We start from the raw sequence: 23,689 nt of genomic DNA on the forward strand, positions 1-23,689 counted from the left end.
ACGCAATATTACCGTGTGTTCGTGTGTGTTTGTGTGTGTGTGTGTGTGTGTGTGTGTGTGTATGTGCGTGCGTGTGTTTACCTACAGTCAGGCTCCGTCCCAAAGCTGAGAGAGGCAACGCTAACATCCAGACACTGCACACGCTCCACTGTACTGCTGCTGCCGCTGCTGCTGCTGCTGGCGGCTCCCCCTCCAATAAGAGACACACACAGACCGGCTCCCTACCTAGCTTGCTCTCACACACACATGCACAAACACACACACACACAGCAAAGGGCAACCAGCTGTGAGTCTTGCAAACCCAAAGTGCAGCCACTCAGACTCACAACTCTCCCTCACTCACACTCTTTCTCTCTCTCTCTCCCTCTCTATCTCTCCCCCTCTCTCTCTGTCACTCACGCACCAACAACTGTGTGTCAATGTTCACAGTAGACAAACTAATCCACTGGGATGGAACAATATAAAAAACATTAATGGAGGCTCAATCACAAACTCACTTCAAGCTGCAGACATCTGCATACATTATCCAGTGAGAGAGAGAGTTTTATCTTCGCCTCTCTACTAGGCTGGGCATTTTATAAAGATAACACATACACACACACACACATACACACACACACACAGACACACACACACACACACACACACACACACACACACACACACACACACACACACACACACACTTAACTGAACAATGTAACTAAGAGACAGTGACAGAACGCTGAGTGTGCGAGAATGAATTACAGAGACAAAGAAAGAATTGATGTACAAAGGACTTGATGAGAGCAGCAGCAGCACTAATACGGGGAACGTGAGGTCCTCGATCAGTAAATGGACTAAAGGTGAATTGCAAATTATAGCAAAGTGCTTTACGCCCTCGCTCTCATTTATCCACAACACACACCAACGATGCCATTGGTGGCCAGCAGGGGTACTTGGGATTCCGTGTCTTGCTCAAGTTTAAATTTAATTTCCCCTCGCATTTATACTCTACCTGCTTGTCTTGCAGTGATTGCATCTAATGACTATTTACTGTAAATCACCCATATTAGACACTTTAGCTGAGATATCTATTTGGAGCAGTTCATTTACGAGTGAAACCAGGAACAAATTCCATTCAAAGTAGCTGAATTGATTGATTAGTCTTAATACTGCATTTCAATGAGATATAATGCCAGCAAAACACTCATTTCCAGATTAAGCCATTTTCGTCTAGCTCTGGGGGAAGTTTAGTGAGCTTATGTGAACGGTGTTTCCTTCTCAGCTTCTCATTATCACCGAACAATATGACATGAACTGTGTCATTATTTTAAGTTTCTTTAGAATTAAATCTGGTGTAAATGTTGATCAATCCAACAGTGTCCAGTGTTTCCCCAGGATGGAGCTGTATCAGCGGAGGTAAAGCGCGCACGCACACACATGCACACACGCAGTTATGCATTGAATTTCCTGCATTACATTGAATGCCTGCTAGGTTGCTAAATTGTTAGCTTCTGCAGCTTCTTCGTTGATGTTAGTGATGCCATGCTCACGCCTGGGCCACACTGCCGGCGTGAGCTTTCCATGTGTTTCGCGGAACATCTTGCTTTTCATTTATGAACCCATGTTATCAGGTTAGAGCGGCCATGCATGAGAAACGTGCCACAGGCATGTGAGCTATGCTGGGCTTCTAGAGAGTCGGAGTCTTGCCTATTTCCTCAACGTGCCGCATGTAGTTCACAACAAAATAGACCTGAAAATTATCTTTCACCAGAATTTCAATGCCACGCTGTCAAACATGTCCCAAACAAATATTTACAACACCTCATCTACCCATTTCAAAGTAAAAGCACTCTTGCGTTTCTGTCGACTGAATGAATTCATTTGTTTTAAAGGTTGTTGATGTTATTGAAGGACCTGATGATGCAAATCTTCATACTGAAGAGTCCTGATATATTTGAGTACAACTCTATGAAACAGAGCAGATCGGTGCACTGCACTCGACGCCAGTGAGGCCCTGGTGATTGCAGCTGTGTTTAACACCAAGCACATCGTGAGTTCAATTGAGGCACCATAAGTACCGAGTTCGATGACAGTTAAATCAAGAGTCCTCCAAACGTGTTGATGCTGCACTAAATCCTGTCACCACAAAATCTCCCTGATTTAACAAGATACACCTCCGCAGCCTTCATCATTCTTGTCATTCTTGACAATCTACACTGAAAGCCTGGTCAAGTGGCAAATTGGGATCTTGAATAAAAGAATGTTAAAACCTTCCCTCTGAAACAAATTAACCCTAGAGCTATGGAGCCACAACTTTCCAGCTGAGTAGTAACTTCCCCTTTAGGACATCAAGCTGAGGCGGTTCAGTTTTTCTTCTTTTCTTTTTTTTTCTTTTTCTCACAGTTAATGTAATGCCGTGTGGAAAAAACAAACAAAATGGCCCAAAGCAAATTTTTCTGAATGATGCTATTCAGCTCTGCTCTATTCAGCGATACTGCAGACAAATCGATAAACAAGATTGAAAGACGATAAATAGACACAGATGTTTGTGCGAGCTTCATGTTGCAAATGTTCTTTAAGATAACCGTATCATGCATTCTCCTCTTGAGCACATGTGTCAGCTGTAAATAATGTAAAAGACGGTCTCTCCTCTCCCTCCGTCAGTTCCATCATCATGCTTTTCTGAGTTCTATAGCTTTTCATATCACACATGTGAAGAGTGCTCCCCACTGTCAGCTACAAGTCCAGAGGAAAAACAGAGAGCCTCATACTGGGAGAAACTGGGAGAGGGTTCACTTAAAAAATAAAGTGAGTTCTATTTTGGAATTATATAAGATGCTATAAAACAGTAGGGAAATGTATTGCATCTTAGACGACCCGAAATGTGACAGGATAGGAGAAAAAGAGAGAAGCAAAATCAGATGTCAATTTAGAAAAAACATTCTGACAGCAGCACAGATAGAAAGCAGAAAGAAAAAGAAGCTAAATCCATCCTAGGAAGCTCGCACAACATTTCTCGCTCTTTCCTGTAACATCTTTCTGAGCACTTTGCATTTGTGAGGCCAAACAGGGCGGTTGCCAGGCCAGACGGGGGGCACGACAGCAGGGAGGTGCCACTCTGCTTCCTGGCAGCGACAGCTTTGCAGAGTCACACAAATAAGCTCGACACAGTGAAAAGAGAGAGCAGTGTGTGTATGTGTGTGTGCACTTGTGCTCCTAGATCCAGTTTGAGTTGTAGACCTGTTTTTTTGGGATCAAGATAGACTGAAGTGTATGTTAAGGGTTGGGATTAAGCATTTAGTTGTAATGGCTAAACACACAATATGTCTCTTCGGCCACTAGGGGTCTATCAATTGAAACAACAAAAGACTTTGCAGCGTGGGATCATGGGAGTTGTTATCCTCACCACCATTGACGCGGAAAATCTACCCGAGGCAAAAATCGGGTTCTCGGATGAAATTATGTTATAAAGATTTATTCACGTTAAGTAGCCAACGGCAATGAATAATTGTGCTCCAACATGAGTGACTAATACAAAAAGTGTCTGAAAGAAGTGTGTTCTTCCTTTGTCAGACATTGTGTTCTTTGGAAGTTGCATCAGAGATGGGCAAAGCCAAGGGGAAAGCGACAATGACACGTCCAGTTGTCTAGAATAAATATAGAAATTAGGTCTAAAAGTCTGTAGACATTTTAATGAAGAATAAAGTAAGTGAGGGGGTTAAAAAAGCGGTGACACACGTGGAAGACACCGACGAGAGCTTGTGGTGATAAGAGCTGTCTGCTGCACCCGGCTGCTCCACCTGTCGCCTGAATAATGTGGAGGATTTATTGCTGTTGTGAACCTGTCAATGCAGAGAATCTCCCTCTGTGTTGTGCATGTGTGAAAGGCAGTCTGCGGGTAAACTCTGCAGCCAATTCTCCGGATCATACTGTCCTGTCATGTCTGGAAACGGCTTCTGTCAGCAGGTCTTAGGACCTCAGCTCAATCCATCACCTCACACACTCATCCTCACAGCCAACAGAGCGACAGAATAACAGATTAAACACAATTTTGCTCACTTCTCTCAAGCTGTAACCACAAAATGGTTTCAACGCCTCAGTAGTAAAAGCACATTTCCCTGACGTTAAAGCAATTCTGACAGGTTTAGAAATGACACATGACCTTTGAGGCTCAGAGAAAAATAAATGCACGTACAGTAGAGTATGTGTGCAAGTGTGTGTCCTAGCTGTGCACAGTCAGGTATATTTAGAACATGTAGTGATTGAGGCTATACAGCATAACCTTTCAGCACTGCTCGAGGAAATATACACACACACAGACACACAAATATATATAACTATATATGATCTCTATTCCCTTCTGAAACGGGTAAGGCTTTTCCACAATACAAACAAACACACCCTCGCAATGCCTCCATGGTTGCCTGAATCTCCTGTGTTGGCATGTGTGCACCAGTGAAACCCTGGAGTGTACACCATCTGTCTGTTTATCACAGAGTACACATGCACGCACATATGCACTCACACACGCACACATGCACAAACATCAATACATCCGTGAAACACGTAAACCAAACAGACACAACATTAAAACTACTTAATTGTTTAAATGTTGTGGCTAATCGGTCCATACATACACACTTAAGTTTCAGTCGTAAACATTGGAATGACATGACAGTGGAGCTGACACAAGCTCTTCAAAGCCTCTGCAAACATCTCCTGTCCTCCCCCATTACTCTTCTTCTCTGGCAGAGTTATCAGTGAAGACAAGGCAAGAGGCACAGGTTTTATCAGTATTGGAAGTAACAGGCTGGCCCCGGATCAGGCAGACAGATGAACAGGAAGAGAAGTGGAAGCGATGGAGAGATAAGCAGAGGGATGAGTGCACAGACGCAAAGGCTGATTTATTTAGTTTCATACCCCATACAGGTGAAATTCGCTTAGAGTACAAATAAATACTTAATTAAACAAATGTCAAGCAGCAACCAGGAGTGGCCTATACATTCAGTTATACAGAGACAGAAAAGGTTCCATCCCAGCAGGAAACAGATGAGCTCTCCACAAATCAGGGGACCAGGTGACACACAAATGATTTTTGAGATCCGCAATTTCTGCCGTTTTTGTCCGATTGTCCAAATTAATGTCCTCACTCCTCATCAATTTTTTTTCTCCTCTATTGCTTTCGGACTCCTTTTTACTTTAAAGAAGAGATAGGTTTGTGCAAGCTTCATGTTGCAAATGTTCTTTAAAATAACGGTATCATGCATTCTTCTCTTGGGTGCATGTGTAAGCTGTAAATAATGTAAAAGACAGTCTCTCCTCCTCCTCTCCCTCCGTCAGTTCCATCATCATCCTTTATGCCTCCACACGTGGAGAGTGCTCCTCACCACAAGCTACCAATCCAGAGGAAAAACAGAGAGCGGCTTACTGGGAGAATTGGGAGAGAGACATCTGTTTTTGAATTATAAAAGAGAAGCTATAAAATGGTGAAAAATATATACAGCATCTTAGATGACCCAAACGATGAATTAGTCAGAAAAGTCTGGAAAGCTCTTTTGCTTTCTGACTCTGTACTGTTTACTGTAAAGGAGAGATATTATTCTTTACACTTTTGTCCTATCCTCTTTCCTGCTACATTTTTTTCGCAAAAGTTGTTATAAAGTTAAAGAGCCTCAGGTCAGCAGTAAAGGGAGCTCCTCTCCTCCACTGAACCCCCTGAAATACCCTCTCAGCAGTAAGATACCTCCACATCATTGTGACATAACGCACACGGCCTATGGGCCAGGTAAAACAAGGGTGGAAGCCAAGATCTCCTACAAACGCTGGAACAGGTTGATCATCAAAACAGACAGGGGCACCTGGCCAATCAGAGTAGACTATGCTTTATTGGGATGGGGTCTTAAAGAGACAGGAACTAAAACCAAGCATTTCAGACAGAGACTAAAAAGAGGAGCTTCAGCATTGGACAGTCCTGTTGAAAGTCGATAACTGGAATAATTGTGTATCTGGAACATGATATGATCACCAGTGTACAGATTTAACTATAAGCTGATTATCCAACAGTGACCCAAAACTGAGGACCAATCTGTTAACAATGCTTTCCTTCTCTCGCCAAATGTGGAACTCACTGAGAATCCCTTTTATGAAAGGTAACATAAAACACTGGGAAATTGCCTTCACTGTTTGATAATAATACAGGTTCCAAAGGAGGAGGCCCCTGGGCCCGGTTTAACCTTAATTGGCCATAAGAGATACGAGGAGCTTCGAGAAAAGAGCTAAAGGGTTGGTCTCCTTCACGTTAAAAGGGATTGCAGATGAGGTGGTTTGGGGATCTAATCAGGATGCCTCCTGGGCTCCTTCCATTAGACCTGCACTTGAATTCAATTTATGGAAGCCACATGCAGGGTGGTGCTCACTGGTCATTATAGATCTCCTCTGGATTATTTCACTAGACCTGCTGCTATGCCGAAACAATCGTAGATAATTGGAGTTTGCAGTTTATAGATCAATTATATTTGTAAGATCTGAGATGTGCTCTTATATTCAATCCTAAATGTTTACATTTGTAAAAAATGCTTGTAACAGCTGTGATGAAAAAAAAAAAGAAAAAAGAAACGAAATGAAGGCCTTGGCATCACCACTGGTATTAACAAGACCAAAGCACCATCAAGTCTGCTGCAGAGCAAAACGATGTCTGACAGAGGGAGTCAAAAAGTGACTAATATTCTACATGAGAAAAAATTTGCTAATTATTTCAGAAAACAAAGAAGGAATATAAGGAGAAAGGAGATATATGACTGAACAGTGTAAGGAAATGAAATGAAAGAGAGTTTGAGGTCAGGGCAGGTGAAGGTAACAGAAATGCAGACAGTTATAAAGAGCAGAGCCTGGTTAAAGGCTGAGGAGCCCTGATGGCTGCCAACACAGGAGGGTAACACACTGTCGGAGCCAGACACCCCCTCCTGGGAGAATCCCTGCTTCCCCTGGATCCATACATGGATTCATCTCACTGATCTGTTTACTTTTGTCTCTGCCAATGTCTCCGTCTGTCTCCCTCTCCCTCGTCCTCCTCGACTTGACTTTGCTTCATCACTTACTACATGTACTGCTGCCAGCCTCCAAATTCTGACCGAGTCGATGAGGTTCCAAACCCTCGGCTCCCTTAGTTCCCATTCTCCTTTTAAATTTGGGTTACCTTGGACAGTTTCTGTTACAGACAGCATCTCAAAGACAAACTAAAAGTAATCTGACACATTCAAAAAAATCATACAGAAGAATAAAATTATACATTGAAAAAAGTCCTTCTGACATCCCGAAAGGATGTGCCTGAGTCCATCGTTCTTCAGCTACTTTTTTCGTTACTGAAAGAAAAATGAATTGTAGGCCTCTACTTCCAGAAGAGAGTATTCTGGGGTTGAAATTGGCATCTCTGTGACACCTCTTGGATCTAGTCCCGGCTCCCACATGATGGAACAACCTTCCCATCGACATCAGGACAGCAGAAAGTCTACAAATCTTCCACCGCATTCTATAAAACACATCTCTTCCGACTACACCTTGGTTAAAAAGATGACGGTCTAATAACCATCGTCAACTCTGTTTAAGATAAATAAATAATTAGTTGCACTTATATACTATATTGCACTTACATGTAGCAATGTTTTTTGAGCCAATTTACTAACATGCTGTTCTGGGTTTGTACCCTCATGGTTTACTGCACTAATTGTAATGTCGCTTTGGATAAAAGCGTCGGCTAAATGTAATGTAATGTGTTGAATTTGATATCAAGAGTTCAGGAATTCAGTGGTGTTGGTGCAGACTAATTCCTGGTAACTGTTATTGTTGTTTGTGTTAACTCTGCATTGCAGGTCATTGTAACCTGAGCCAAAGCAACAGGCAACTTACAGTAGGTCATGTCCTCATTAAAACAATGCTAATTCTAACTTTGACAGCACATAAGCAGCTGTCTTGTGCTTATCAATGTGTCTCTCTGGCCGTGAAGCCTCCTGGAAATTAACACTGCTCAGATCAAAACGTGAGTTAGCACGATGATGGACACATTTAAATGAGGTTATTCCATGAGGGAAGTTTATCACAAATGACTTATTCAGTGTCTTATCTGTGCATTCAAAGTGTACCGTCAAAACTTATCTGATGCATTCAAGTCTCTCCTTCTTATTGTTCTTCCTCCGTAGTGGCTTCTTTGCAGCAATTCGACCATGAAGGCCTGATTCACGCAGTCACCCCTGGACAACTGATGTTGAGATGTGCCTGCTACCTGAACTCTGTGAAGCATTTATGTTGCCTCTAATGTGAGGTGCTGTTAGTTTGTGGTTTCTGAGGCTTGTAACTCTTATGAACGTATCCTCAGCAGCAGAGGTAACTGTTGGTCTTCGTGTCCGTGGGCGGTCCTCATGAGAGCCAGTTTCATCAAAGCATTTGATGGTTCGCGACTGAACTTGAGGATACATTCAAAGTTCTTGAAATTTTCCAGATTTAATGACCTTCCTGTATTAAAGTCATGATGGACTGTCGTTTCTCTTTCCTTAGTTGAGTGGTTCTTGCCATAATATGGATTAGAACTGTAGTTGAATAGGCCTATTCACTGTTTAGAGCTGATTGAAAGAAAGGCCAAGAGCAACAAAGCTGTGATCAACGCAAAAAGTGGCTACTTTGAAGAAACAAACAAAAATGTAATACATTGACACAATGCTGTTAACGAGCTTCATCATATATTACAGTTACAACAAAGGGATATAAAACTCACCCCTGACTCTGTGGAGCTCATAGTTGAAACAGTCCAATGTCTCTCACATTCAACAGGCTCAGAAGCATTAATGGGTGATGTGTGTGTCTGTGTGTCCCATTCAGTATCCAGTATGTCAGCTGGTGTGTCAACAGCAGATGTATACACCAATGGGAATCCATTCTCACAGCTTCAGAGGTCACCAGAGAGGGAGCAGCACATTGAAAGGCCAATGAATTAACACATTTGTGAATGAATGTCTGACACAGACAGCCTGTCAAGAGCAACAGGAATATGATCCTTCTCCTTATATAGTCAACAGTCAACAATACCCCTCAATGTCCCTGATATTAGTCTTTGAGAATCAAGAGAAATATTCAGTTAATGATAAATGAGGCAGATGATAAAGGCAGGTCAAAAGAGATGTAATGAAAAAGGAAATTTAAATGAAAAGTAATCACGTGAAGAGGAAAGTCTTTAAGTAGAATATGACCTGTGGTCGTAATCAGGACTGACAGAAATAGCAGCCACCTGTTGGAGCACAGAGCAGCAGACGGGCCTCTGATGAGAATTGGGACAGAACGCAAACTATTACAGATATTTCTGTTCCTATTGATCTTATAAATAGATAGATAAATAAAGGTTTTCCACTGATGTTGATATTATGACAACTGTATAATAATGTGTGTGTGCAGGCTACACATTGTCATCACTAAGTAGTAAAAAAAAAAAATCTGTGTAAAGTTGTCATTTCATTCTTTAAGATATGATAGAACGTAATGTAAAATAGTCTCACATTATATTGCACAATTGTTTAAGATAAATTATTTGATAAATACTTATTTTTTGCATGTAATAGTTTGTCTAATAATTAACTTTGAATGAAGATGACTAAGATGTTACATGGCAGCACATCTCCAGAGCTGTTGAAATTCAAATCCATACAAAAACAAATATAACAAACGGGCGACAGTAACCACATGGAACCACAAGAAGGAGAAGGAGGAAGAGACAATTTTTTATTAAACTTTTTAAACCCTTTTAATTAATATAGGTAGTTATCTATGTAAGCCCTAACTCTGGCGGTCTATACAAATCCAACCTGTACAAGCTTTACTTGCACTAAAAGTACATGTGCTTAATATATCATTAAATGTGTTAACTGCTGCTATTCATGCTGATTTGATCCATTACGTGATAAAGGGGTAAAACCCACTTTGAGTGCAGCCTCACAAGTCCTGAAACTTGTGTTGCTAGGCAACATCTAAAAAAAAAGTGGTTCAGTTAGCTTGGGAATTAAACTTCTTCACCTGCAAAGACATATTATAAAACTGGCTCTTATTAAAAGAGACTATTTTAGCATAAGAGGACTGGGACACATGAGCAATGTGTAAGCACTACTCAAGGGTTCAGTCAGGTAAATCCACAGTGACTCCAACCTCTGTTCAGCCATCTCCGTCTGCCAGCCGCTCTGAGGAACTGAAAAGATTGCAGCTGAGCAAACACTCTTCAGAGGGGGCACTGCTATCAAAAAGTTACTGGATAAAAATAGTCCTAATGAAGGCTGTATGAGGAGTAAATAAGATGAATAATGCCTCGTTTCATGTTATTAATTCACTGCCTTCAGTGAAACCAAGCTAATTGTGACTATGGGAACCTTGATTAATCCTAGACATCACTGAAAGGTCACATCATGTAAAGAGCTGTGTTTTTCAATAAGCACATACGAGGATACAAACCTATCTAGAGTGTGTGAAAGCACGGGTGTAGCATCATGTGGATGATATATTTAATTCGAAAAGTGTGTCAGTACCATGAGCTGGGCGGTCGATGGGCAACAAATACTTCTGACAATACTTATTATACAACCGTATATCGCAATACACGTTTCATGTGTAGGTGTCTGGTTAGCAAACGGTAATTAACACCTTTGAGAGAGGAAGCTGAGACGCAGTGGCTTAGGTATACAGGAAAAGGAGGAAATAACTCACACGGCTTATTCCTCCACACAGAACTCTAGGCAGGAAAACACCCTAATGGCAGCAACTGGCAGAATGGAACGTCTCTATATCATTAGGAGGCCCTGCATGAGCTGGATCAACAGGCTGCAGAAGCAAAGTGCAGACCTGCCTTCACAACTCCTCCTCATGGAAGATGCTGCGAAAGAGGAGATGATGACCGAGCTGAGACACAGCGGAGAGAGCCGATGGTGACATCACGCTGGCAAGGGAAACTGGAGGAATACCAAAAGAGTGCGGAGGAGGATGTAGAAGATGAAGCAAAAATCGCTGGACCTGGTGACATCGATATGTTCTGAAATATCCTCTGGCACAAGCAGCAGCTACGTGATGAGGAAGAGGAGCCCACTAAAACACAAGCAGGGGAATTCATCAGATGTCGCCAGCCAATCAGAGGAGGAGGAAAGCTCAGTCAATCTGTTTCACACAAGTTCCATCTTCATGAGACGGGAAGTATGACCAGTAAAACCTCCAGCTCGGATAAAATAGACAATAGGCTGTCTCTCCCCCTCTGCACCATACAGGTGCTGCAGTGTGGACCAGGGTGATTTATGAGTTGCTCACTGGAGGTGGAACTTTCTGGAAACCTACAGTGCGGGTCTTTCCGCCTGATTGCCTCCTCTCCTTATCCTCATCCCCTCCCCTCCTCAAAAACACAAGGTGCGCAGAGCTCTCATGTTCTTCAAAAATACATTTTTAAACTGCGAGATTTTTTCAGCAGCTCATCAGGGAGAAGAGTTCTGCTGCTAAAACTGCATGGCGGAGAAACAGATCAAAGGTTTCCAGACGCCTACATTAACTTTCATCTATCAGGGAGAAAAGATATTGGTGTGCATCCATCTAAAAGCCTCCCAAGCTTTAAAACATCAGAACAGGAAAATATCTGTGACACATTTCAGTTACATTTTTCATACAAGGCATAACAAATGGAAAATTGTATTTCCCCATTTCTATGATTAAAACTTTTACTTCTATTTATGCGTTACATCACAGCTCTGCTTGCATTTAATTGGCTATAATTAGTTAAACTTAATATAATCATATATATATAAATTCATTTAATGATCGTGGAGAGAGCCATCTAGCTCACCAATACAAAATTTGCCATATTAATCTAATTTTGTATTGGTTTGAGCTCAGGTAACTGTTGAGGCTAAAGCATAAATTTCATAACATTTTCAAACTCAAAGCCTTCAGTGACCCTTGGTACCCTACAGGTGGAGGTGTTGTGTTCCTGTTTCTCCAGCCTTTTCCTTGAATGAGTCACCGGTCTCTTTATTGATCCGACACGTAAAAATCTGCTTGTGTTTTCATGTGTTCAGGGTAAATCAATCTAAGAAGAAAATATATTTATATTATTGTATTCAGAGCCCTATGGTGGAAATAACTGAAATCATTTAACCTGATGTGACTTCGATCAGTCGAAAAGAAATGAGTGCCTTCTTCGGATGATTGATTTTCTAGCGAGGACAAAACACCTCTTCATACAGTAGTGAAGAGAAAAAGTGTGGCTGCCATAGCACTCAGGTCCCAGACCAAGATACGGGACTGGACTGAGCAACACACTGAGAGCAGACTCCGGTGTCTTATTATAGCAAACATGCACAAATCATCCAGTGCAACAAACAGCTGGACACACAAATGCGCAACGCAACATGCATGTATGTACAACACATGAAGGCCCATGCATCTAAAATACATTTTGGGATAAATCTGCAGTAGCCTATTTGGGAGGCTGACCATCTCTCCTCCAATAAAGTCACAAATTAAAAAGACGTTTGATTTGAATATAAATGGGGGGAAAAGGGTTGTTAACCTGCCTGTTTATACATCTAGCAAGTTGCTGATGAAGTACAGACATTAGGGGCAGATCATATTAGAAGTGGCCTACTTTACCTCTTAAACATACAAAAGTAAAAATACAGCAAAAAAAAAAAAAAACTAAATAAAGAACAAACTAAATATAACGGGGTGATAAACCACATGCACACCTGCACATGAACAGATGGTGTAACTTATGTAATTTAGCCTGATCCTAAAGGCTGTTTCACTGCAACCTTGGAAGTAAATTATTAAGAGAAGCTACATTTTCAGGGGAAAATACCAATTATACAAGCATTACAAGCACTTAACCTCTCCCATGAAGAGATTATGATTTATGCATGAATGGTGTCCATAAACTTTTTAAAGCTGCTATAAAAGTGCTTTATAATCACAGAGAAAAATTGCAGTGTTTAGAAGGCGGTGCAGAAAGTAATTATGATTTGATATTAAAGGAAGGTCCAGCATCACATCCATCTAGGATCAGACTAAAACCTCTGCAATCGTATCCTGACCATTTTCTCTGTCTTTTTTGCAGAGGTCAACATCAGCTTTGCACCAGTAGGTGGCACCAAGTCCAAGCACTTGCCCAATTCAGCTGCAGTGTCACCAAAGTTCATAACCCATGAGTTTTCCCTCTGAAGCAGGTGAGACACTGATTTCATGCTGTCGGCTAGTTACTAACAGGCGGAGGCTAACATCAGCTGATCCTCAGTCTGCTCGAGAGGCAGCATCCCAGAATGAGAGTAATGCAGAGATGCTGCTGTCTGATAGTTTCTGTAATGTGATGGTAATGTGCCAAAATGATGCTGCTCTCAGTCAGAGCCCTGAATAAAATCATAGCCCCACCAACAAAATGACGGCTTCAAAGACGCTATCAGAAATAACATTTATGAACTGCTGAATCTGAGATTTCAGGGAAAACACCTGAAAATAGATGTAAAATATATAAATTAATTGTGGTATTCAAAGATGGGCAATTGCTGTTTCAGGGAAGGCTTTGTATTATTTATTTACAGCAGCAGCAACCGAGTTGATCTGGGATCATGGCCAACTGTAAAGGTCAAGTCTATAAGCCATGACTGTCAGAAAAGAGATTAAGGGTTGATCATCTCTTTAGCTAACCCTCTTTTACTGAACCTCCAGTTTATGTGTAAGGGGGAGATACAGAATAGTTTATGAATAAAAAATGTCATAAAGACCTAAGAATACAAAAAATATAATATATCACCTTACACCCCAAACAATAATATAGCTTTACGCGTTTGCTCTTCTTTTTCCAAACATAACCAGGCACAAAATGTATAGATTGATCTCTCACATTACATCAGACAGGATCAATGATCTAAACCACGGTACGTATCCGAAGGCTCTCCGTGTTCGTCACCAACGTCATTGTCATAACATCTGACACGCAAAATGTCCACCAGCTCTGGTCATAATCTACATTGATGTTATCCTCCTGTTCCACATTCTTTTCCTCTGGTCTTTACCTCACTTTCTAGGGCAATATTTCGGTACCTGCACCACACGAGCGTGACCTTAATCCACCTTTTTTAGATCTAAACTGCTCTAGGCATCAGCCTGCATAAAAAGGTAAATCTTGAATTAACATAAAGTGTTCTGTTTTAAATGTAATGTATACTCTAAACACAAGCGTTCCCCTCTAGCTGAACTAATGTAGAGTTTAAACATCATTTAGAATCGCCTTGAGCAAACCGAGGCACACAGTGGAATCAGAAGGGCTTCGACCAGAGTCCAGTTAATTAATCTAGTATAGGTCAATCGAGTACATTAAACAAAACACCCAGAGACCCCTTGCACACCATTGACTGTATATAAAAGTCCCTAAAAGTGAAGCTGCAGCATTGGTGGTTAACCTAAATGGGAGGAAGTGGGGACACGTGGACAATGAGTTGCATACACTCAAAATAGTGACGCCATTAAGTAGCCAGTTATGAGACACCCACATACTTCTTATTACCCCATTCCTTGATATAACCTCTGAGCCACAGACTATCACTTTGCATTATCAGAAAAACTTAACCGAAAGAAAAATGCAATTGAAGAAATCATACATTTAAAAAAACACTATTTATACAGACCTACTTTATAGACTTATATCCGGTTTGGAGGTAAATTCTTCCAGAAAGAACAAACAAACAGATCTTAGGATTTGTATGCAAGTTTCAACTGACCAGCTTTTATTCAGCTAAATTAACTACAGTGGAAACTTTGCCTCTAAATCAGTCCCAGAGTACCTGGAACTGAAAACTTCACTGAAAACAGGCCAAACGTTACTGAAAAGACGTCCAATAAAAAACATGAGGTGGGCGTTTGAATCTCACTTACAAATACTGCCCGAACTCTACATTAGTATTATCAACTTCCATCTATGTCTCTGCTTCTCTCTCTGTCCGATGGATCAACACAGTGGCTTTTCAGGCGATTACATCGACTTCCCAGTAAACCCAATTAAGATGCTCCATCCCTGTTCAACACCTTCAGATTGATTACACGTCTTTAAAAACATTGAAAGTTTATGAAATTATATTTGAAATGTTTACAACTAAGGCGTTTTAGTGAAAGCAATTTGGTTACATTGTAAATTAAAGCCATCAACATTGAAAAAGTAGCTTACTGATAAACTATAACAGCAGTTCTGACAAAGGTCACATTAGTCATCATTTCTTTCTTTTGTTTTTTATCATCTGCCAAAAGTTAATTTCTAGAAACAAAACAGACTACAGAGGACTGACAGGATATTTAGATTTATATAAATGTGTATCAAATACACTCAAATGATGAACCAGGGTGACAATATGGAAATCCGCTCATCTCAAATTCTCTAGTGGGTATTTTGGCAGAATGGACCACATTCATATTAAACAACCAGTACACACTGGGAAAAACTCTTGGGACCACGATGAGAGACGCACACACACGTCCTCTTAACATGCAGTACATCCAGCTCCCATATGGATCATAATGGGCCACAGGAACACTTACGACTCGGCGACTATTGGGACATCTCCATCTATGCTGCAGGGAAGCTCATTTGCAATTATTCAATATTCCCTCGCCACTGAGGAAGCGCGGTCTACATTGAGTTGCAAATCATCTGCGTTTGATTAGCATGCGGAGTAGGGAAGGCGCCCCCCCCCCCCCCCCCCCCCACAGACTTTGTTCACCATGTGTTGTTTTGTCTGAGAGAGAATGGCCGCGGCCCACCTGTGACATTTCATTACCGTCTGTCTGCGTCTGCCTGGGTTCGTCTTTTCATCTTGTGCATCCGAACCACTTGTAAAAGCCGTCGTAGCTCAGTCGGCTGCTTGTTAAATTTTCACATCGTCTTTGTCTGCACTCTCAAACGAGAAATTGAATTTACTCGACCTGTCAGACAAAACAAAAGAATATCTGTTTCCGGATAAACAACAACTTTCAAACAGCAGCCTATTGTTGTATGTCGTATGTGATTTGACTACTTTCCCTATGCATACACACAGACACACACACACACGATTCTCGACTGATGATTAATCTGTGTGGCGCGGCAGCATCAAGCGTTAGAAAGCCATCCTCGGCCCGACCTATTGATTGAAAGGCCGACCCATCTCCTCCTGCTCTGTCGTTACTCTGACACTGCTTGCCTCTGCTTTTGGCCTCTGTTAATGTATTTTGATACGATACATTTTGCCTGATCATTGCATCTTGCTGTTCTAAAAAGGAGGAGACGGAGGAAGGAGTCGATTCCGAGCGTAATACCAGCGCCACATCAATCAGCTTTTCTCCGTCTGAGCAAAGCTGCCATTCAGGAGGGCACACCGGCAGTCCTGAGTCATTTAGAAGTCTACACTGTGACAGTTAACCTTGTTTACGATATCACTCTGGCCTCGGACTATTGTGTGGGCAGGCCTGTGATTACATTAGCCGCATGTGTATGGGCTTGGCTGTGTGTGAGCATATGAGGCTGTGGACGGGAGAGACCAACGCCGGAGGGTAACACAATGTCACAGTGCACAGCTCCTGTCTCGCAGCACACAGCCTGTGCTTCTGACGGCGGAGGAATTACTTCAAATTCGTCCTCACAAAGCTCTGGTAAAGGAAGGGTGTTGATATCGGAGAGACTGAGGCTGGGATCAGAGCAGAGGACATGACACATAGATCAGGGAGAGACAATGCAGGTAAGGTTATCCCTCAAGGACCCGTGACGAGTGATGGAAGGAAGGAAAATGAGACCTTTGTTTTGGTTCAGGGCAAAGGACTGACTCTCTCAGAAAGATTGTGCCCTTGGTGCAGGAACATATACTGAATGGTTGAAAGGCAGAGGGGGGTTAACTATAAAATAAAATACAAAATGTTTCTGGTTTTTTTTCAATTTAACCTGGCAGTTGAACTTGGTGCCAAAAAGACTCAACTTCACACTCGAGTGAATTTGTTGATTCCAGTCGATAAAAGTTGATAGCTTGCAGCTTTTTTCTTTTATTATATCTTTATATAACTCAATTAATCTTTTAATTTTTCACTTTCGTTCAACACAGGCATCAGCGTTACCGACAGTAGCAGATAATGACTCGGGTCCCAGTTGAGTTCGGAAACCATCAATCATCTGCACTCACGTTTAGAGTGTGGCGGAGGGAGATGGGACCAATCCCAGCTGACATTGGGCAGGGGGCGGGTTACACCCACGACAAGTCCCCAGCATATCGCAGAGCCAACGTAGATACTCATGATTACACAGGCAACTCTGAGTCTCAAGTTTAAATGAGTTACAGTATATGACTCTGGGAGGAATCTGGAGATGCTGGAGTAAACCCACGCAGATACAGAGAGAAAGAACTTCTTACAACCGCACCGCTGGGTTGCCCTGAATCTGGCGTTCTCAATAGAAATGAAAAATAGACCAAATATATTTTTTATATTGCAGGACAACAGCTTTCAATTAAATGTTCTCAAAGTTTTCGGTGGGAACAAAAAAAAAACAATTGAGACGAAAAGCTGAACAACAATTCCCCCCCGGGATCAATAAAGTAATTCTGACTCGTATTCCCTGGAAAAAGAGAAGTCAGGGAATAAGAGTCAGAATTCCTTTAAGGATCCCAGGGGGGAATTGTGTTTGTTACAAAAGCTCCATGCAAGAGTAGAAATATAAGCATATAAAGATTTAAAAAATTTATGAAATATATACAATATGTGCTTTCTGTCCATTTAGTGCAAGCTTGGATATTTGCGGATATTGCTGTCATTGGAATGAGTCCAGTCCGTTGACTCAGAGGGAGGAGTTGTATCGTTGGATAGCCACAGGCAGGACCGACTTCCTGCAGCGCTCTGTGGTGCATTTTGGTGGTCTCAGCCTCGAACTGAACGTGCTTCCTGTATAACAAATCGAAAGCAACATGCTGCCAGGTGACTAATTCATAGCATAGTTACAAGGTAACAGTCACATTCACACGTGGGAAATAAAAGCTTTCGGTGCACACAGGTTTCACATGTCTTCAAATGCAGACAGGCCTTGGAAACTCATGTGAAGCAGAAGCAACAGTTCAACACCTTTCGTCAACACCGGAAACGACTGAGCCATCACATCAGCTCCATCTAAATTAAATTAAAATCTTAATTTGCTGCCATTAATAGCACTTGCCATGTAAAACAAATCAAACTGTCCATCGCAGGTTGTTCACACACATGTCCATCGTGGGAGAGGCTGTGGTGGAGTCAGATGTGTGGGAAGCAGACACCAGGCAGGATGAGACACTCTCACAGATAGTGAGAGCTAAAAATCTATCAACAACTCCAAATGGTGTCTGCCATATTTCACCATGTGATTTCTTTCCACCTTGTTCTTTTTGCCAAGACACCTACGGGGTCAGAATCAATCATTTTCCTCTCAGAGTCTGTTACAGCCCACCTGGGGCTGTAATGAATCCTAATTTGAGCTGTCATCAGGACGCTTCCAGGACGAGGCCGGGCTGGTCCCAGATGACCCGAAATTCCTCATCTCACAGTCACTGCATGGTCAAAAAAAGAACAATAACTAAAACAAATCGCCGGTAAATCTGGCATGCAGGATGTACTGACATCGGTAAAGTATTGCTCATGGTTCTGATAACATTTCAGTAAACTGATCAACCGATTGGACCGCGTCTGACGCTGCTGTCTGAACAAGTCTCACTTTACAAGATTTTAGTCCCAGAACATCCTCGGACAAGCGGAAAGATAAGAGGATAAGGAAATGGTTCCATATCATAAATTCTGACCCTGACAAGTTATCAGCTCCACATTTCTTCAGATACTGCACTATTTAAAAACTTTACAAGCAACACACTAACTCAGAGGTTTAAAGAGGACGAAGCACTTGTCCAGTCCGTGTTCATCCAAACTTTACCACACATTTATAGGAAGAGACAAACCTGCCAAGCACATTTTACATTTGAGTATATTTAGCATAAGGCTGTTAGTCTCTGTGACACAAAAACCTACTTGCCTGGTTCATGTGTGATAAATAATTTAAAGATCTACTTCAGAGCTGAGCGAAAGGATGGAGGAAGGACAACATGAGTGCGAACTCAGTGTAGAGTACGGTGATTTGTTTTTGTTGTTGATTAAATTAAATATTTCATTTAGAATAAAAATATGTAAAAAATACAGTGCTTTTTATTTAAAGTCCCACCGATCTACGGCCATATTTATCCATCACTTCTCTATTTAAGTATCCCACTAGTCTGGGATACTTAAATAGAGAAGTGATGGATTAAATGTTCCCTTCCAGTTACCATGGACAGTGACACTTCCAGTAAGAAACCACAGGAAAGCAAAGGAGTGGTTGCAGTGTGCAAGTTAATGAACAACAGAGTCACGTGTTGGAAATTATGCCCAAGACCTTCTCACCATCTAATACTCTCTGCTGCATCATCTCTGCAGAATCATTATACAGAGATGGCAGCACTGGTATCAGGGGCTGAGCAGGTGCACTGACCCAGGGACCTTCTCGCTGTGTGACACACCTCTTACTATGTTTGGCGATGAACATGTTCATACGTGTGGAAAACTAATATCCAACATCCTATAACATCCAACATGGCAGAAGAGACCATGTGTGAGCACAGTAGACTGGCTGGAGCAGGCAGCTGCTGCCAGCGCACAGTGAGCCACAAAATCACCTCCACTTTACCATCCCACATCTCTCTGATAACTTATGATGCTCCATCCGGAATATTACATTCAGGAGCTTTTCTGGATATTTCAATTTAGTATTTGTATCTTTCACAAAATATAGAAATGATCTCTATATTCAATATATAGAGATAGATAGAGATATAGATAGAGAGAGAGCGCCTTTTTCTCTCCTCCTTTTCTCAATAGTTATATAACTACAACTGATGACTGATGGCAAATTTTCTTCAGCAAACTAAACTACACTAAACTAGCATGTTAAGTTAATGAGGCCTGACCGAGAATGAAGTTAGAAATCTGTATTATGGGAGACTGAGCAAGGAATGAAGCAAATAAATAAAATATATAAATAAAACACAGCATTATTTGGTCTGCTGGTCTAAAACCCACACCAAAGGCAGTCTTGATGCCGTTCAAAAACTATTTTGAGAAGTTGTTTATCACTGATTTAAGTATCGTCCTCGCCTGTATTTAAAACTTATTGTTTTCACCAGATCAGAGTTAAGTATCTACATCAAAAACCTGCCTCACCTCGGTCTCACTGTATATAAAAGTAATGCTGGGCGGCAGGTGAATCGGGTAACGACAGAGGGACAACACTGCCCGACACTGAGGGTCAGAGAGCTAACCACTCCAGAGAAAGACACAGGTTACCCCAGAGAATGGCCTACTTTGCTACAGAACAAAAACACAGGTATGAAAGCGTTGTTGAAACCTCTCTAGATCCAATAAAACCTCTGAGCCTGAATGGAAGGAGAGTCTACGAAGAGATAAACCCAGTACAATTTAACATTCACAATTAAAGAGATAACCACACCAACTCATCTTAAAGGGAATAATGAGTGAATCGAAAAATAACTCTTATAACGACTCTGTATATTGATTCAAAATGTACAAGTCATTTACACGAGTGAAATATTTGTTGAGGGGATAATACAGGGAAGATGACGGTAATAGAGTTCGATTTCAGCAGGTGCTGACACACACACACACACACACACACACACACACACACACACACACACACACAATAAGATGCAACTGTCCTGCATCGCCAGCAGCAAAAGTTAAATGTGCTCATTTTTACTCTCTTTGCTGAGTCAATAATGGAATCACTTCAGAAACTTGGCAATAATCCCTCCCATCCCTCATTCCCCATTAAACTATGCAATGTTTCATTCCATATATTCATACTCAATTTATGAAATTGGGGCGTGGAGCTTTATGCTTTTACTTTAATAAAGAAAAGTTTAATACACTCCCCTAATGCTGGGTTTCTGGGTGAGTGCATACATGCCTGACGTTGGGTTCTAATCCTTATTGGAACAGGTAGGCGCCCGTGCAAATTGAATCAGACTAGAATACACTTGATTCTTCCCTCGGGTAGAAAATAAAGAATATACGTCCAATCTCATCTCTTCTTTCTTTGCTTTGCTCATCTTTTCTCATCTTTAATCTTCCTTTATCACACTTCACATCATCTTGCCTCTTTCCTGATTTAATCACATCTCAGTCACCTTATCACCTTTCATTATCTCTCCAACCAGGTCTGATCTCTCTTATTCCTATTTATCTCCTTTCATTACACATCATCTCGTGCCCCTCTTTTCTTCATTTCATCTTTCTGTAATCTCATTACATGACAGATTCAGATCATGCTGTATATCTGACATCATGCTGCTGCTACTGTAACTAGTGTTTGCCACTGCTCTGTTCTTTCCATGTGGAAGATCCAACAAATGAACAACAGACTCTTTGATAAACATGGCAACAATATAGGAGGTAATCAACGGATATCGCTGAATGCTAAAACTTTATTTGGCAGAGTGAGATCTCTTTGTATTATGCAATTGACGTGGCGAGGGCAAGATCAATTTCAATGAAGTCCTAATTTATTTCCTTTACCTCTTCAGCTGAGTGCAATGCACTTCGGAGAGATTTAATGGATGGGAGATCTTTGGCACCAACCTTAGTGGTCTTGTGCGCCAAATGACTTTTAGACAGCGATCTGGATGATGCTCAGGAGCAGGTTCTGGAACGCTCCAGCGGCGAGGTGAGAAGAGAAGCTTTCCAATAGCTGCTGCACTGATGAGAAGGCACTTATGGTCTTTCACAGGTAGTCATGCATCTTCTGTATTTCATTCTTACAGTTGGCAGCGAGACAGAAATGACATGAGTAGGTCTAATGAATAGAAGTGATATCAGGGAATGAGTCCGGAGAGACGTCTCACTCTCATCAGATCTAGTTTACTCCAGCTGACATGGCCATTTGATGGGGTTTCTCCTGGGAGACGCTGACTCAGCACCTTGAGTGATGTGGGGATATACACAACATCCATCTCCTCCACTGCTGATGGCATGCCTGTTGTTTATACGCCTACTGGAACACTTTGCATAAAAAGGAAAGACATCGTAAAAAACCCTTCAGCGTGCACGGGCCTTTTTGCAGCCTCTGTCTTCAGGCAAGGACACGGTGACAGATGGAAGGTGAAGCAAGAGGCCAATCACTCTTATGGCAGTAAAAGGGTTGAGGGTGTGCAGAGGGAGGGTGTTTGAAATATCAGTACTTGTGTGGCCTTTCTTCAAATCAATATAAGGGATTAAGTGTATATGCAGCATGGAAGGTAACATGATATCGTATCAGGTAGCTTGTGGTGTATGCTCTCAGCTTGTTATTATAGTGAAGATCTCACAGGCCTATACATTTGAATTGGATGTAGTCATCTGGGCCACACAGCTCGACACGCTGCAGGAGATGCCTAAAGGAAGCAGTGGACCGGTGAATCGATGAGCGCCTCGCAGCGTCATGAAACTTAATTTAACCTCCAGGGCATTGCGGTCCATCATTACGCATTTTAATGTCCGTCATCCCTTGGTAGTGACAGGTACCGGATGAGTGTTAAACCACATGTGTCTGCTCTTGTACTCACGGAATCGCTCGCGTCTTTACGCAGCTGCTTTTCCTCTCCCAGCTCCACGGTCGGCTCCACCACCAGTGTCTCGAAGCACGCCGAGCCCAGAGAGGAGCTCTTCTGCTGGTGCGTGATGAGCTGGGACACGGCGAGCTGGGGGCTCCCGTGAGTCGTCAGCTCCGGCTTGCTCCCCGTGGCTCCAGAGGCTGCGCCAAGGGGATGCAGCAGGGGTCGTCCGTCCGCGCTGGTGCCGGGGACCGCGTCGCCGCCACCGGACCGCGTATCCCCTTCGAAGGAGGCCGGCGGAGAGCTGGACAGGTTGGGCTGCGACGACGAGAACACCCGGTCGAACTGTTTCTTTTTCCTCTTGAACATCCACAGCCCCGATTCCTTCTTGCTGCCCTCCGCGCCCCCTGCGCCGCGACGCTCCGAGCCCACTTTTGGACTCAGCCAGGGCTTGGTTTTCCCCTGGAAATTCTTCCAAATCCTCCGCTGGTAGGACTCCTGTCCCTTGCCGGTGCCCTCATCCTTGGGTGATTTCTGCTCCATGGTGCCTGTGCAGCAGCCGGCCAGCCTGAGCACACTCTGGAGGTATGGTGGATGGATGGCACGGTTGGGCTGCTGCGGCTCCGGACTTCCACCTATGATCGGTTTAGAGCGCCAAGAGGCAGACGCGCAGTGTGGTGATGGAGGGGGTGTTAGTCGCCTTGTAGAATACCTCTGCAGGCCACGCTGCACATGTCATGTCCCACACCCGGCAGCAACGATTGCTGGAAAGCAGAAGCCTCATCTGCTGAGGTTGTGTCTCAGTGGTGAAGTTGGCAGCTCATGCGGTGACTTCCGCAAGATTACCCACAAAAGAAATGCTGCGCTCGGCTGCTGTCGGTCTTTGCGTCCCTGCTGTGCACTCTGCGCCTAACCAGGGTTTGGGTAAACTTCCTCATTAATTGGTCTATTCAAATGAAGGGCGCACCGTGCGCCTCCCTCTGGCCAACCCCCATCACTTCCCTGGATCGTCTGTATGATGGTGATTA

General features: G+C 42.5%; 1 protein-coding gene across 6 annotated transcripts in view; it reads right to left on the reverse strand.

Annotated features, from left to right (window-relative positions):
• Positions 1-23,689, reverse strand: part of mctp1a (multiple C2 domains, transmembrane 1a) — a 134,116-nt gene that overhangs the window by 107,866 nt on the left and 2,561 nt on the right. For 3 of the 6 annotated variants that reach the window (XM_053420881.1, XM_053420880.1, XM_053420883.1), the window contains exon 1: positions 22,674-23,581. The exons of 1 other annotated variant lie outside the window; for it this stretch is intronic. In XM_053420881.1, coding sequence (XP_053276856.1) covers positions 22,674-23,204 — 531 coding nt within the window. In that variant the 5' untranslated portion in view covers positions 23,205-23,581. Of the gene's footprint in view, positions 1-81; positions 517-22,673; positions 23,582-23,689 lie in introns of those variants that run through there. 2 more of the 6 variants (XM_053420882.1, XM_053420885.1) reach the window with 2 other exon arrangements.

The sequence above is a fragment of the Pleuronectes platessa genome, chromosome 4, assembly GCF_947347685.1.
Source record: "Pleuronectes platessa chromosome 4, fPlePla1.1, whole genome shotgun sequence".
In the NCBI taxonomy this organism is placed as follows: Eukaryota; Metazoa; Chordata; class Actinopteri; order Pleuronectiformes; family Pleuronectidae; genus Pleuronectes; species Pleuronectes platessa.